Source organism: Patagioenas fasciata, chromosome 23 (assembly GCF_037038585.1).
Source record: "Patagioenas fasciata isolate bPatFas1 chromosome 23, bPatFas1.hap1, whole genome shotgun sequence".
NCBI lineage: Eukaryota > Metazoa > Chordata > Aves > Columbiformes > Columbidae > Patagioenas > Patagioenas fasciata.
In genome coordinates, this window is record NC_092542.1 from 360,302 (window position 1) to 374,080 (window position 13,779).

General features: G+C 62.3%; 2 protein-coding genes across 3 annotated transcripts; one reads left to right on the forward strand and one right to left on the reverse strand.

The window, feature by feature from the left end:
* Window positions 1-1,338: 1,338 nt before the first annotated feature.
* On the reverse strand, window positions 1,339-5,714 carry PHF13 (PHD finger protein 13). The gene is made up of 4 exons (XM_065854953.2): window positions 5,551-5,714; window positions 5,045-5,146; window positions 4,158-4,710; window positions 1,339-3,785 (listed from the first exon to the last, which is right to left on the reverse strand). The coding sequence occupies exons 1-4, from the start codon at window positions 5,587-5,589 to the stop codon at window positions 3,559-3,561; spliced, it is 921 nt and encodes a 306-aa protein (XP_065711025.1). The 5' UTR covers window positions 5,590-5,714; the 3' UTR covers window positions 1,339-3,558.
* On the forward strand, window positions 4,843-13,746 carry KLHL21 (kelch like family member 21). 2 transcript variants are annotated; one of them, XM_065854951.2, is made up of 5 exons: window positions 4,843-5,087; window positions 6,616-7,652; window positions 9,018-9,423; window positions 11,000-11,072; window positions 11,411-13,746. In XM_065854951.2, exons 2-5 carry the CDS (start codon window positions 6,623-6,625, stop codon window positions 11,702-11,704), a joined length of 1,803 nt encoding a protein of 600 aa, XP_065711023.1. In that variant the 5' UTR covers window positions 4,843-5,087; window positions 6,616-6,622; the 3' UTR covers window positions 11,705-13,746. The 2 variants fall into 2 exon arrangements, with proteins under 2 accessions (XP_065711023.1, XP_065711022.1); XM_065854950.2 differs by lacking the exon at window positions 4,843-5,087 and adding an exon at window positions 5,794-5,854.
* The last annotated feature ends 33 nt before the right edge of the window (window positions 13,747-13,779 follow it).

The following is a 13,779-nucleotide window of genomic DNA, read 5'->3' on the forward strand; positions in this document are numbered from 1 at the left end:
ACCTGGCCACGCTCGGCTCGTGCGGTCTCACACGCGTCCCTGCACGGAGCGGGGAGGAAGACGTGATGCCCTCGCTTCTCCACGCGCTCCTGGGGTAGGTAGCGGTCCTTCCTCTGCTCCCGAGGGGAGCTTCTCTGTACGGCCTCTGTAAATCCTGCCGTTGGAAAGAGGACAGAGGTTGTTTTCCATCTCAAATCCCTGTTTGAAATGTACTTGGTTAAGAACGAATATGTTCAAAATGAAGTTCTTTGCCTTTTGTAGTAGCATGGACCTCTTCAGCATGAATCCACCCAGCTGCTCATTTCAAACACTGCTATTCCAGTTAAGGACATAGGGTGTAAGAGTCTTACCAATTCTTATGCCGCCTAGAATCATGTACTGTCAAGGTTTTCAAGAGAGGAGGAAAGCAAGTGGGGTGGAAGGACGGTAATGAATGTCATTTGATTCCAAGGCTGCAGGTATCTGTTCCCAGCTAATTTATTTCTAGGAAAAAAGGAGCACATTTTGTACAAGTAAACCAGAGCTGAGCCATCTTTTTGGTTTCCCAGGGTGTTAAAGCTGCTGCGTGGAGCGCAGCTGCTGAGCCGCAGTGCCACACAGGAGCCGGGGGCACCAAGGCAGCAGCATCCGGGGGTGTTTGGGGGCTCCGGTGCCGCCGTGCGTGGGGAGGGTGGGAGAGAAGGAGCCATCCTGGCACAGCCCGAGGGTTGGGCGCTGGCGTTGCCCGCCGGCCTTCGCCAGGCAGACGTGGCACAGCCCGAGGCTCGCTCTGAGGCCGCGGTGCCCACTCCTGCAGCAGCAGGGCTCGGGCAGGTGGGACGGTGCGGGGTCCCCCTGGCCAGCAGTCCCGCCTGCTGTGCCTTGCTGCGCCCGTGCCCGGCTGCCACGCACCAGCTCTGCCTTCGGGCGCTTCCCACGAAGGGACAGTGGCCAGGACCACACGCTGCCGGCGCCAGCAGCACCCGGGCTCGCGCCGGCCACCGCACCCCACGGCAGGTCCCCATGGCAGGTCCCACCGGCGAGCCCAGCGCGGCGTCCCGGCCGCCTCCAGCCGCTCCTTCCACCACCTCCTCCTGCCCCGGGGCTCCACCACAGCCTGCCCTGCAGCAGAGGCTGGGCCAGGAGCAGCTGCTCCGTGGAGAGGTGAGGTACCTGCTGGCACGGGGAGGACGCGGTGGCAGCGCCTCCTGCCATCCCCGACTTGCGGGGTGTTCAGGGAAGAGCGCTTGTAGTGCCAGGCCTTGCTGCCACCCGCAGAACCGCTTTACACACCAGTAAATCATAACAGCAGACTCCTGAGTTCAGAACGAGACAAAATCATTGTTCACGTCTTCCACATTTAAGAAAAAAACATGGTTCCTTAAACCAGTTTTAATGAAAAAATAAAGTTCTGAATTAAACTATAATTATACATGGCTGAAAGTGAGGAACTAAAATAATGGAGATGTTACATTTTTTTCCTCTCTGCTGATATTGTAACGTGCTGGACTTGTCAGACACCATCTATTGGGATATATCTGAAAAGGTAACAGAAAAGAGTCAGTCACGTTGATTAGTATCGAACCCCTGTGAACAAGAGCCAGTTCGTTTGCCAGCTCGCCCTTTCTCCCGTGAAAGCTTCAGGAACTCGCTCTGTGAGGTGCAGCTGACGCGCAGGCACGCTATGAACACAGAGGAACGATTTTCAGAGCAGGTCCAACGCTTGCGCAGCTTGTGACTGGAATCTTCCAAAGTGTTTCTGTTCGCAGAGTGAAACGGCAGCACTTGAGAACTTTGGTTATTTTTCGGCTGCAGAGAACAGTCAGGCAGCCGCTGGGGCAAGTCTTTGGCAAACTCCTCGGTGGCTCCGCGTGGCTTCCAGAAGGCAGCGTACCACAAGTCACGGTCTTAGGATTTTACAGAAGCTGGAGCTGGTTTTCAGAACCCGGAGTCAGTTGTTGCAGCTTGGCGGAACGGGATTTTTACAAAGCAGCAGGACAGAAAGTTGAGCGTTGTGCAGCTCCACCATCCCGAGCGGGGCCGGCAGAGCTGTCGCGGCCCTCGTGGCGGAGCCCAGGCCCCCGCGGTGCTGGCCCGTCTGCCTGAAGCTTTGGGGCCCCGTGTGGGACATCGGGGGGGGCTGCCTGGCTCTGCGCTGGAGGGACCCTGGGTCACCCCCTGGTGAGCCAGTCCTGGGACAAACGGGCGCTCCTGCCAGCGCAGCCGTCTCGTTCTGCCGCGCTACCGGCCACACACAGCACGTGGTGCTCATCAGGTGTAGCTTCAGAGAATACCTTGAAACAGGAGCCGAATTAGTGCGATACACAGTGCTCGCTCTGGTCACCGAGGAACGACGCCGCCACCTCCGTGGCCTCACGCACGAGCCTCGACTGCCTCGTGTTTCTGAGCAGCTTTCCCTCAGCTGAGGCCCAAGGAAGCCCCGTCCAGGAGCTGCAGCGCCAGCGGGGCCCCCAGTGCTCTCCTGTCCTCCCCACGCCAGGCAGATCTTCACTGCGCTTGACCTTGCGAGCTGCAGAGCCTGCGTTTGGTTTTTTCTGTATGATTTGTAACCAATAGGTTAAAGATTGCGGTTTTTGGATTACAAATCCAGTCTCAAAAAACAAACGGCAAAACCAAAAGTCAACTCAGCTGTAGTACTTGGATCAAAGTTATCAAATCCCAAACCAGACCTGCCAAGTTCTAAGTTTACTATGGCCCCTTCTACAGTCCATGTTGAATTCTGGGCTGAGAAAAGGGAGTCATCGTCTTCTTAAAACAGCACCTTAGAGTTTAACAAAGGGCTGGGACACAGAACAGTGTCCTCCGTACACACACTTGAGCCGATCATGCAAAACAAAGTCACAAAAAACCACCGTAAGAAGAGACCTTCAAGAAGAAATCTGATGTCGCTCGTCCCCAGCGCTGCCTGTCCAGAAAGAGGGCGCCTCTCGTCCTTCAAACGCCCCGGTCCCTCGGCAAGTCCCGTTTCCACCTCAATGACGCCAAATCACAGAACCCCACCGCTGCCCGGGCCGGCTGGAGAGGAGGCAGATCGCGCAGAGGTCGGTACGCATTGACGCTCGCTCCTATGGAGCCTTAGAATAGCTAAGATTGATATATACGGACAAATGGGCAGGTATAATATTACATCAAAATTAAAACATGTGGCCATTTACTTTCCAGACTCTTCACACAGATTCCCTCCTCCTCCTTCTCCTCCCTCTTCGGAGGAGGAGTTTCCTAGCACAGCGAAGGGTTGCAGTTTCCCGATGGGATGAGAAAACATACGTGGCAAAGGTATTGTACATTCCCCAGACACCACCCAGTTCATAACTAACCAGACAAAACCCCACCGAACCCAGAGCTCAGTCTGTCCCTTGAGCTCCTCGGTCTCTAGCAGCAGTTTCAACCGGTCGGGCTCTTGCAGCCCTGGCTGCCCACGACCCCGCGATTCCTCGTCCCTGCGGGCGCGGGCCGGCCGGGCAGCCCCCAGCCTGAGCAGCAGCAGTTCGGGGGAGCGCTCCCCGGCCCCCGCTTGCCCGCCCGCCCAAGCAGCGCAGCAGCACGCGCCTCCCGCCCCTAGTCCAGAAAGCGCCTGCGCGAGCCCGTCCGGGAGCGGTTCGAGCGGCGAATGTCAAACTTGGAGTCCCGGCACTTCTGGCATATGTAGACCTCTGGGACGTTGGACTTGCGGATCTTGGCGCAGGAGAGGTGGATCCAGGTGTGGCACTCGTTGCACTCGATCATCGGCCGCCCGGCGAAAGGCTTCATGCAGAAGCAAGTGACCAGGTCCCACGAATCATCGTCTGCAAAGAGAAACAGCAAGTTACGTTTTTAGCAGCCAACGCTTCTGGCCTCAAATCAGCAATTTACTGTTGTGCTAAATTAACTGCCTGGGCTTCAAAGGCAGGATTTTTCCAGGTCTTAAGAGAAACTCCTCTCAGCAATATGAGAGAAGCCATAACCCGGGAGAGGAGAAATGGCTGCTTCTATAAACTCAAAGTTTTACAGTCAGTTTATTGCAAAAACAGCCAACCAACCCCTCTTCTTCCCCAAAAACCCAACTGCTACTGAACTCTGCCCAGGCAGCACACCTTGGCGTTAGCCTCATGCTACAAGCGCTAAAGAGACTGCCCGCATCAGCACCACCTCCCGCTTCTGCCAGCCAGGCCACCGACCTGAATCCACCATGATGTCCTCATCGTCGCCAGTGCCGTCCTCATCCCGAAAGACCACCTGCTTGCCCTGACGAATGACCGTTCGCTTGCCCACGCTCTGGATCTCCACCGCCTGCTCAGCCGCCGCAGTGGGGTAGGAGACGCTGGACGGCGTGTCCGAGTCCCACACCGAGCAGTGCTCGGCCGCAGACTGGGGGTCGCCCTCGGACGAGGGGCTCATCGGCGTCTCCACGTAAGAGTCCTCTGCTTCCAGCTCCAGCAGCTTCTCCTCATAGTCCTCCTCTGCAGACACCTCCGTTTCCCTCCTCTTCAGCTTTTTCTTCTTCCTGATCTTGTCGATTTGCTTTCGCTCCGGCAGGAAGTTACCGGGCTTTGCCCGCTGGAACAGGGAACCGTACGGTTTCGCTCGCTTAAGCTGACTGAAGTTCTTTCTGTTCTTGGCGGGCAGGGAAATGGAAGAGGGGGTGTCATTGAACCGCGGATCCCAGCTATCGCTGTCAATCGTGCCACCGGTGCTGTTGGGAGGGCTGGGGCTGTTCCTCAGCGGTGTTTCCTGTGAAATGTCGAGAAAGCAGATACAAGCCTTAATTCGGAGCCGATTTTCATGGGGCACCGAGGCACCGCGCCCGATCCCCCAGGCACCGCCCCCAGGCCCGGCGCCCCCCGGGCCGAGCCCTCCCCCGTCCCCACAGCCGGGCAGAGCCCGGGGCGGCAGCGGGAGCGGCTCCGCACCCCCGCGAGCCCCCCCAGGGACGCCCCCCGAGCCCCTCCCAGCGGCTGGAGTTCCCCCTTTTGTTCCGGGGATCCGGGCGCGGAGGCGGAACCTCCTCCCTGCCGCCGGCCGTGCGAACGCGCCCGGCAGCGCCGCTGCCCCCCGGCGCCCTCACCTCCTGCGGGTACGGGATGTAGCCGGCGTAGGCCAGGACGAAGGTGCAGAACTTGTTGAAGTCTTCCACGGTGCGGTGCCGCCGGGCGGCGGGGGACAAGTCCTGCGGGAGGGGCGGGGTGAGCGCGGCCGCGCGGCGGGGGAGGCGGCACGGCCGGGGGAGGCGCCGCCGCCCCACCCCCACCCCCACCCCCGCGGCGGCGGTCGCCGGGCAGCGCGCGGCCCCCGCCCGGTCCCCCCCGGCCCCCCTCCGGCCCCTCCCCCCTCCCCGGTGTCGGTACCGGGCCCTCGGGCCGTCCCCCGCGGCACGACACGGCGGGGGGCGCCGCCACGGTTCCCCGCGCCGGCCCTCCGCGCTTGGGCGGCACAAGATGGCCCCGGGCCCGCGGCGGGGAGCGGGTACCGGGGAGCGGGTACCGGCGGCCGGGCCGGGCCGGGCCGGGCCGGGCCGGGCCGGGCGGCGGGAGACGCCCCCCCTCCCCCCGGTTCCAGGGGGCTCCGACTCACCTCCGGGGCAAACGGAGAGGTGCAGGAGTCGGAGTCCATGTCCCGGCGCAGGGGGCGGGGGCGGGGCCTGGGCGGCAGCGGCGGCAGCAACCGGGCAGCGCCGACACCCGCGAACCGCTCGGTACCGGCGGGAGGCGGCGAAGGGGCGGCCGCTGGCGCGGGGGCTGCTGGGAGCGGTAGTCCGCTGCCGCGGGGGCCGCCGGGAGCTGTAGTCCAGGCGTGCGCGCTGGCGCCGCGGGGGCTGCCGGGAGCGGCGGCGGGTTCGGCCCGGGAGGGCGGGGCGGGCGCGGAGCGGAGCCGGGAGGTGAGCGGGGCGGCGGGACCGGGGCTGCGAGCGGGGGGACGGTTGGCGCGGAGCGCGGGCCCCGCGGCAGGGTTGTGATAGGCCCCGGGAGGAGGGGGGAGCCCTCGGTTTACCGCCCGGCGGGGCTCGCCGGTGGCGCCTCGGCCCCCGGGCCCGGAGGGACGCCGTCCTCCCGCCTCGCCGCGGCCCTGTGCGGGCCCTCCGCGCTCCCGGCGGCGCCCGCTGCTCCCGTCCTCGCCGGCCCGGCTGGTCGCCGCGGTTCCCCCGCTCCGCGCCCGTTTCTCCGCACCCTCGGCGACACCGGCCCGGCCCCGGGAGCCCCGTGTGCGGGGACCTGCTCCCCGCGGCCTGAGCCGGGCTTATTGTACCGTTCCGCTGTTTGTGTGACGGGAAGCAACAGGCGCGCAGCAGCCGGGGCTCCCCGGAGCCGAGCCGTCGGTACCGGGCAGCTCCGCGGAGTGGGACAGCCGCTCGGGGCCGCCGGGGTTCCAGGCTCTGCCCGGCCCCGGGAGCTGCCCCGCTCCTGGGGCACTGCAGCTCGGGCTGCTTAAAAATATCATTAGCCCGAGCAGGGGAGGCTGCCAGCGCGTTATGCAACGGCCGCTCCTGTGTGCGAGGGAGGAGGGTGTTTTCCAGGGCTGTTTAGCTTATCCCGCTTCCCGGCTGCAGGACGTTTTTCCCTGTGCTGTCCCACCTTTATTGTTTTCTCCCCTCTGTCTCGAAGCCGCTCTTTGGGTGACGCGGCGTGTGCTCTCCCGCAGGCGCAGCATGGCAGCGAGCACAGACGGCAGCGGCGGGACGGCGGCGGTGGCACCGGGGGAGCTGGCGCACGCCGCGTCCCTGCTGCAGGGGCTGAGCGCGCTGCGGGCGGAGCGGAGCCTGCTGGACGTGACGGTGGTGGCGGGCGGCTGTGAGTTCGGGGCGCACCGCGTCGTCTTGGCCGCCGCCTCTGGCTACTTCCGCGCCATGTTCGGCGGGGCGCTGCGGGAGGCGCGGGCTGAGCGCGTGCGGCTGCACGGCGTGGAGCCCGAGTGCCTGGCGCGCCTCCTCGACTTCGCCTACACCGGCCGCGTGGGCGGGCTGGGCCCCGACATCGCTGAGCGCCTGCTGCGCGCCGCCGACCTGCTGCAGTTCCCCGCCGTCAAGGAGGCCTGCGGCGCCTGGCTGGCGCGGCAGCTGGAGCCCGCCAACGCGCTGGACATGCAGGACTTCGCCGAGGCCTTCGCCTGCCCGGCGCTGGCGGCCGCCGCGCACCGGTTTGTCCTGCGGCACGTGGGCGAGCTGGGCGCCCAGCTGGAGCAGCTGCCGCTGCCGCGCCTGCTCTCCTACCTGCGGGACGACGGGCTCTGCGTCCCCAAGGAGGAGGCCGCCTTCCAGCTGGCGCTGCGCTGGGTGCGCGCCGACCCCGCCGCCCGCGCCCCGCTGCTGCCGCAGCTCCTGGCCCACGTGCGCCTGCCCTTCGTGCGCCGCTTCTACCTGCTGGCCCACGTGGAGGGCGAGCCGCTGGTGGCCCGCTGCCCGCCCTGCCTGCGCCTCCTGCGCGAGGCCCGCGACTTCCAGGCCGCCCGCCTCGACCGCCACGACCGCGGCCCCTGCGCCCGCATGCGCCCCCGGCCCTCCACCGGCCTCGCTGAGATCCTCGTCCTCGTCGGCGGCTGCGACCGCGACTGCGACGAGCTCGTCACCGTCGACTGCTACAACCCGCGCACCGGGCACTGGCGCTACCTGGCCGAGTTCCCCGAGCACCTGGGCGGGGGCTACAGCGTGGCTGCGCTGGGCAACGACATCTACGTCACCGGTAAGGCACGGGGGCACCCAGGCGGCTGTTTCCAGGGTAAAAAGGACGAGATGGGAAAGCTTGTATGAAAGCACTGATGTAGAGATTTCAGTTGAAAACAGGTGGATTCTGGCCGCGAGACTTGACTTTTCTTAGGGTAGCAGAGAGTCTGTAACAGCCTGGGCTCAGCTGCAGCCTGAGGACAGGCCCAGGGACTCCTGGAGTCGGTGCTGGATTTAGCAGCTGGTCTCGGTCCAGGAGGCATTTTGTCATGACTAATGCTCCTGAGCACGCGGGCAGGAGTCACAGATCTTGCACTGGTGGAACTTCCTAACCGCTCGCTGCGGGGACAGGAGTGACTGGAGAGGGTGTTGAATTTCTGGCTGCGGAGAAGCTGTTTGGGTCTGGAGCGCCGTCCGTCACAGGCAGCGCGTGCTTGAGGCGGGTTCTGCAGCCAGCCAGTGTCCGTGAGTCACGGTGCCTCCCGGCGAGTCCTGCCTCCTCGCAGGCCGCTGCGGCTATAATTGCTTCAGTCAAGGTGACACAGAGGTGTAAATTTGGCTGTTAATCTGCATGTAGATGTCTCCTTTGAACACGTCCCCATGGGGCGGCAGCCGCAAGGAGCCAAGGCCTGGGACGGCGGTGCTGCCGAACAGCTGGCGCTGGGCGCGCCGGGGTTTGAAGGGCAGGTCAAACGCAGGTGAACAGAAAGCTGCCTTTTCTCTAGTTAGGAGCAGAAAATGGGGCTCTGGTTTAAAGGCAGGGTTGTTAAGATGCCTGGCTGTTTGTGGGGGTGCGCTCGCGTCCGTGGGAGCTTTCGGGAGCAGCCCCAGGCGCGTCTGGGGCCGCCGATACCGCCGGGAGCCCCATGCCCCGCGAGGCTGCTGCTGCTAGCATCTTCGGTGGCTCTGCCCGGTGTTGGCGCTGCGGGCAGCGGGGCGGCCGGAGGTTCCTGTGCCCGGCGGTGGCGCTGCCGTGGCTGCGGGCGCTGCTGAGCCTTGTTCTGTGCCACATCACAGCAGCTTCAGGATAGCAAAGGAGGGGGGCTGCCAGATGGGAGAGAAAACCGTTGTTTGGAAGGATAGAGGTGGGCAAACCTGAGAGGTGGCTGAGCACAGACTAGGAACAGCATGGGAGGAATCCTTCCTGGCTTGCTGGAAAAGAGCCAGTGCAAAACTGCCCATAGATCCCTGCACTGCGCGCCGCCGTGTTCCTCCTGTACCAAATATTCTCATAATGCATGGCCGTGGGAAGCAGAAAAGTGTGTGCGGGTATTGAGGTGCAGCCGGAAGACGTAACCAAGGTCCCGGTGCCGAGCCCTCTCCTCCGCCACCCCGCGGTGCTTCCCTTTGCGAAGCAGCGGTGACGCGTGGCGTGTGTCTGCAGGGGGGTCGGACGGGTCCCGGCTGTACGACTGCGTCTGGAGGTACAACTCCAGCGTGAACGAGTGGACGGAGGTGTCGCCCATGCTGAAAGCCAGGGAGTACCACAGCTCCACGGTCCTGGACGGGCTGCTCTACGTGATCGCCTCGGACAGCACGGAGCGCTACGACCACGCGCTGGACAGCTGGGAGGCCCTGCAGCCCATGCTGTACCCCATGGACAACTGCTCCACCACCGCCTGCCGCGGCAAGCTCTTCGCCATCGGCTCCCTGGCCGGCAAGGAGTCCATGGTGATGCAGTGCTACGACCCCGACTGCGACCTCTGGTCCCTCGTCAACTGCGGCCACCTGCCTCCCTGGTCCTTCGCCCCAAAGACCGTCACGCTCAATGGCCTCATGTACTTCGTGCGGTGAGTGCTGGGGCCGCCGCGTCCCCTGCCCGGGCAGGGTGGCTGTGGCGGGTGGCGGGAGCGCGGTGCTGCTGGTGGGGGCTCTGAAGCCCCATACCGCTCCTTCGCTCTGGGGGCTCTGGGGCCCCAGAGAGCTGTGCCTACAGTTGTGTGAGGACGTCTCGGTCCCGGCCCGCGGGCTGGGGCACGGCGAGGTGTAAATCCGGCTGCAGTCAGCAGCGCTGCTTGGAAAAAGACTTCTCAGTTTTCTTGGCTTCTGGTTCAACCCCCCTCGTTGCTATAAATAAGCAAGTGAGCTCCAAGAAAACGTTAAACGCAGTGCAGGAGAGGACATCCTCTGTCTCAGCAGAGATAAGAGGACTGAAGATGAAGTGATTGGTCACTATTTTTAAGCACCTTTCCAAATTGGGACTTAATTACCCATCTGAAGCTGTCCTGGTGGTGCAAATACTTTGGTTATCCACTTAATTAAAAATAAACGGGAAGGCATGCTAGGGCCGAAGCACTGCGAGTTGTTGTGTTGACTCTGGGGAAACATCGGCTCCTGTGATGGCCTCCAGGCGCTTTTCTGGTTTTAATCTCCTCTTGGCTTTGCATAAAGCAGCGACTTCTACCCAGGACCTTTGATTTGATGGATTCGAGTGCAGCCGAGTGTGTCAGATCCTGGCCGCTGCCTGCAGGTCACAGATTGAGTCACCTGCTTCTCAGCAAACACTGGCAGGGGTGGCCGAACTGTTCGGCCACTTGTCACAGCCCGGTTCTGTAGGTTTTCCTTTTTCTCATTCACTTTAAAATGCTGGGGATTGACACCTCAGGATTTCTGACCGCATGTGCCTGCAGGAGTTAGTGGGAGATTATTGGGGTCAGGTTTTTCTCCCCTCTTTCTGTGTGCTGCACAGGGACTGCTGCTCTATATAAAGCTGCAAGATAATCTTGGGAGGATGGAGGAACAGGTTACGAATAGAAGTCACAACCTCATTTTTTGGTTATTTTTAAATAGCTCAGCCTAAAGCCTCTGCCTGTTGCCCCCGCAGCGGGCCTGGTTTGGTAACTGTAGATGCGGCAGCAGTGCTGGGGCTGTGGCTGCGTCCTCGGGGCCTGCGCAGGGACGCGCGGCACGGCGGGCGCCACCGGCCGAACGCTCCTCGCAGCCGTTTGAGTCCGTCTGTAGCTGGACTGTCTTGGAGTGACCGGCAGCGCTGCTCTGGCTGCCGCCACCTCCTCCTCGTGCATTCTTGTGTCAGCGGTTGCAAACGTCCCCCAGCTGTCACTGTCACCCTCCCTGGCGCGAGGGGAGCGGGTGTGCGGGCCGTGGGGGACGCTGCCCCGCCAGCTCTTCTCACACTCCTCTGGCCCCTCTGAATTTGGTGTTGGTGAAGGGCCCGAGCAGCGGGGACGCCGTTACTTTGAAGGGCACGGAGGTTTAAGGCTCCGTGCAGGAACCCTCTGGTCTCCGCTGCGTGTGGTGGGACGGGAGCAGCGCGCTCACTGCAGCGTCTCGGGCTGCTGAACGGGGGCTTCACAAGGCGGGAGGCTCTTAGGACACAGAAAAGTAATTTTGCGTTACCTCCCACAGGGATGACTCAGCTGAAGTGGATGTCTACAATCCAGCCAAGAACGAGTGGGATAAAATCCCCGCCATGCTTCAGGTAGGACACTTACCCACGCACTGGATGCCTTTCGGTGTGACAAATTGGCTTAATTTACCTTTGGAAGAGCCGGTGCCCTCTGGATCGTAACCCCTCGCGCACAGAGCGCAGCGGAGCCATCGCCGTCACCTGGCGGGACCAACCCTGGGCTGTGGTTGCAAGGGTGGGTGCTCGGCCCAGCGCGCGGGAGCTGGGAGTCCCGGTCCCGGGGCGGAGCCAGAGCCGGTGGCCGGTTGTGTTGGGCTCCGCGCGCAGACAGAGCCTGACGCTTCTATCAGCTGCGTAGTTGGGCAAAACCCTCCTTGCTAATTGCTGTGTAATTTACTGTTGAATGGCAGGTTCACGTTGGGGGGAGCGTGGCCGTGCTCGGCGGGAAGCTCTACGTCTCTGGTGGCTACGATAACACGTTTGAGCTCTCGGACGTCCTGGAAGCCTACGACCCCGAGACGCGCGCGTGGAGCGTGGTGGGGCGGCTCCCCGAGCCCATCTTCTGGCACGGCAGCGTCAGCATATTCCGGCAGTTCATGCCCGAAACCACGCAGGAGGACGACGGCATCATGCTGGACAACAGCATCAACTTGAACAGGCAGCACCAAAACCTTCACAACCAGAACCTTAACGAGCTTCATTAGCAGGGGAGGGCGCTCTCCCCTGGCCCGGCACAAGTTCGTTATCCAGAACCAGTGCTGCTTTGGGAGAAGGCAGATGCAGACTGGTGCTTGGAAGCAAAGACATACTGATCACAGAGGGGTGAAACCTGCGCGTTGGACGTGCTGTTGCGGAACGGCAGCCGGTGAGGCCTTTGCTGCGGCTCCCTCGGCCTTCCCAGGGCGGGAGGGGGCTCCGCGCGGCCACGGAGACGCGAGGCGGGAGCTCCGAGGAGCCCGTCCCCTCAGACATCACCGCAGCTCATGGCTTGTGGTCAGACGCCTTTCACTGAGCTCCTTCACCCCAGCGCTTTGTTTGCCACCAAACTCCTTTCTTCAGGTTCTTTGCTGTGAGGGGTCTGGCGGGTGGGAGGGTGCTCTGGGCCCCCACCCCGCTCTGTGGCTTCCCGCGGGGGCTGAGACCAGAGCGCGGCCTCTCCTGCCCTCGGCACAGCCGCGGCTCCGTTCCTGCTGGACCTCGCCAAGCTGGGCTTATTTAAGTCTCAACATTTAAACTTTTGCAGGTATTGGTTTCCCTAGAAAAGCGGATTTTCCTTCTAAGAACAAACACCCTTATTTATGTTCTTACTGCATTCTCACAGCTAGATTGCTTTCATTTCTGATCGCCCCAGCTGCGCCCTCTTTCACAGGGAAGTTCGGGAGAATCAGCGGTGACCCTGGGCCGGTGGCCGCTGTCCCCTCCCACTGCAGCACGGCGCGGTGACACGGGCAGGGCAGGGACAGCGGCTGCGTGCGCCAGCGCGGCGGCTCCGCTGGGCAGACAGGCCCCGTGCAGCCAGGGTTGGGTTTTGTTTCTTCGCCGTTTTAAAGGAGCCAAGTCAGAAGAAAAACCAATAATGTAGCAGGAAAGAGGAGCGCGGGTTCCCGGATCGCGGCACCGGCCGCGGGGTCGGAAACCCCGACACAGAATCTCTTTCGGATGCGGCGCCTTGGGTGCGGGAACCCCCGGAGCTCCAGAGGGGCCTCCTGCCTGCTGTGCCTCTGGGACTTGGGCTGTTGGAAAATGCTGCTGGTGTGTTTGTTGAAGCTGTAGGAGTTAGCCAGAGTGGTGCGGGTTGAAAAGTAGTTGTTTTAGGTTTTCTTTTCTTTTTGTTTGGGGTTTCTGGGGTTTTTCGGCCTGTGTAAGTTTGCCTTTTACTCGCCCAAGTGACCTCAGGAGCTTGGGCTGCGTTTCCTCTCGCGGGCTGAGGAGCAGCCCCTGCGCTTTGCTGGGGAGGCGTTTCCTGCGCAGACCGCCGCGGCCGCCACGGCTCCCCTGCAACAACCACACCTGCGGGAAACCGCGGGTGTGACGGCAGCCGGAGGGCTGGCTGGGTGCGTTCGCCTGTCCATCTTTGCTGTTTAACCAATTGGAAAAAGAATTGAATTTGAACTTAATTCAGAGATGGAAAGCCCGCACACTTGATTGCCCTTGGACTGAGCAGCGTCCAAGCGCCATCTCCGCAACGTCAGCATCTTCACAGCTTTACAGAAACATCTGGTTTGCTTGGTGGCTGCTGAGCGCCGCGTTCCTCCGCGCGGGACCGGGACGCGGCTCGCGAGACCTGGGCTGTTCTCAGAGTCCGAAACTCCGACAGTGCCTTGAACGCACGCCCGGTGGGGGCCGCAAAGTGCCCGGCGCTGTGGGGGACCCTGGGTGGGGACCCTGGGTGGGGGACCCGGGCGGTGCTGGAGCAGCCGGAGCCCCAGGACGGCGTGCGCTGCGCAGCTGAGCTCGCGCTGCGGAGCCGGGCGCTTCACTCGACTATAAATAGGACGCACGCCCCGTCTCGCGCCGCGGCACTCGCTGCTGGACCCGCTGCCCCCGAATTCCCCAACCGCCTGAACACTTACAGAGCTGTATTTATTTTTTGTAAAATTCATTGTGTCTGAATCTTGGAGTCCAGTTTAAATGCCGTCCTTTGGAGCAAAGGCATTTTACGTTCACAGATAATTTATTTTTATTCTCATAGTTTGTTTTCAGATTTACTTGCAGCAGTCAAGTTAAATAAAACATGTTCCATGAATAGGTTGGCTTTGAGCAGATTCCTGCAGTGAGT

Bases quoted from the DNA above. Each gene is read 5' to 3' on its own strand.
- KLHL21 (XM_065854951.2), top strand. From the start codon at position 6,623: ATGGCAGCGAGCACAGACGGCAGCGGCGGGACGGCGGCGGTGGCACCG. The intron at 9,424-10,999 runs GTGAGTGCTGGG...TACCTCCCACAG, and splicing joins GGCCTCATGTACTTCGTGCG to GGATGACTCAGCTGAAGTGG. The intron at 11,073-11,410 runs GTAGGACACTTA...GTTGAATGGCAG, and splicing joins AAATCCCCGCCATGCTTCAG to GTTCACGTTGGGGGGAGCGT.
- PHF13 (XM_065854953.2), bottom strand. From the start codon at position 5,589: ATGGACTCCGACTCCTGCACCTCTCCGTTTGCCCCGGAG. The intron at 4,711-5,044 runs GTGAGGGCGCCG...GACATTTCACAG, and splicing joins ACATCCCGTACCCGCAGGAG to GAAACACCGCTGAGGAACAG. The intron at 3,786-4,157 runs GTCGGTGGCCTG...TTCTCTTTGCAG, and splicing joins GGACATCATGGTGGATTCAG to ACGATGATTCGTGGGACCTG.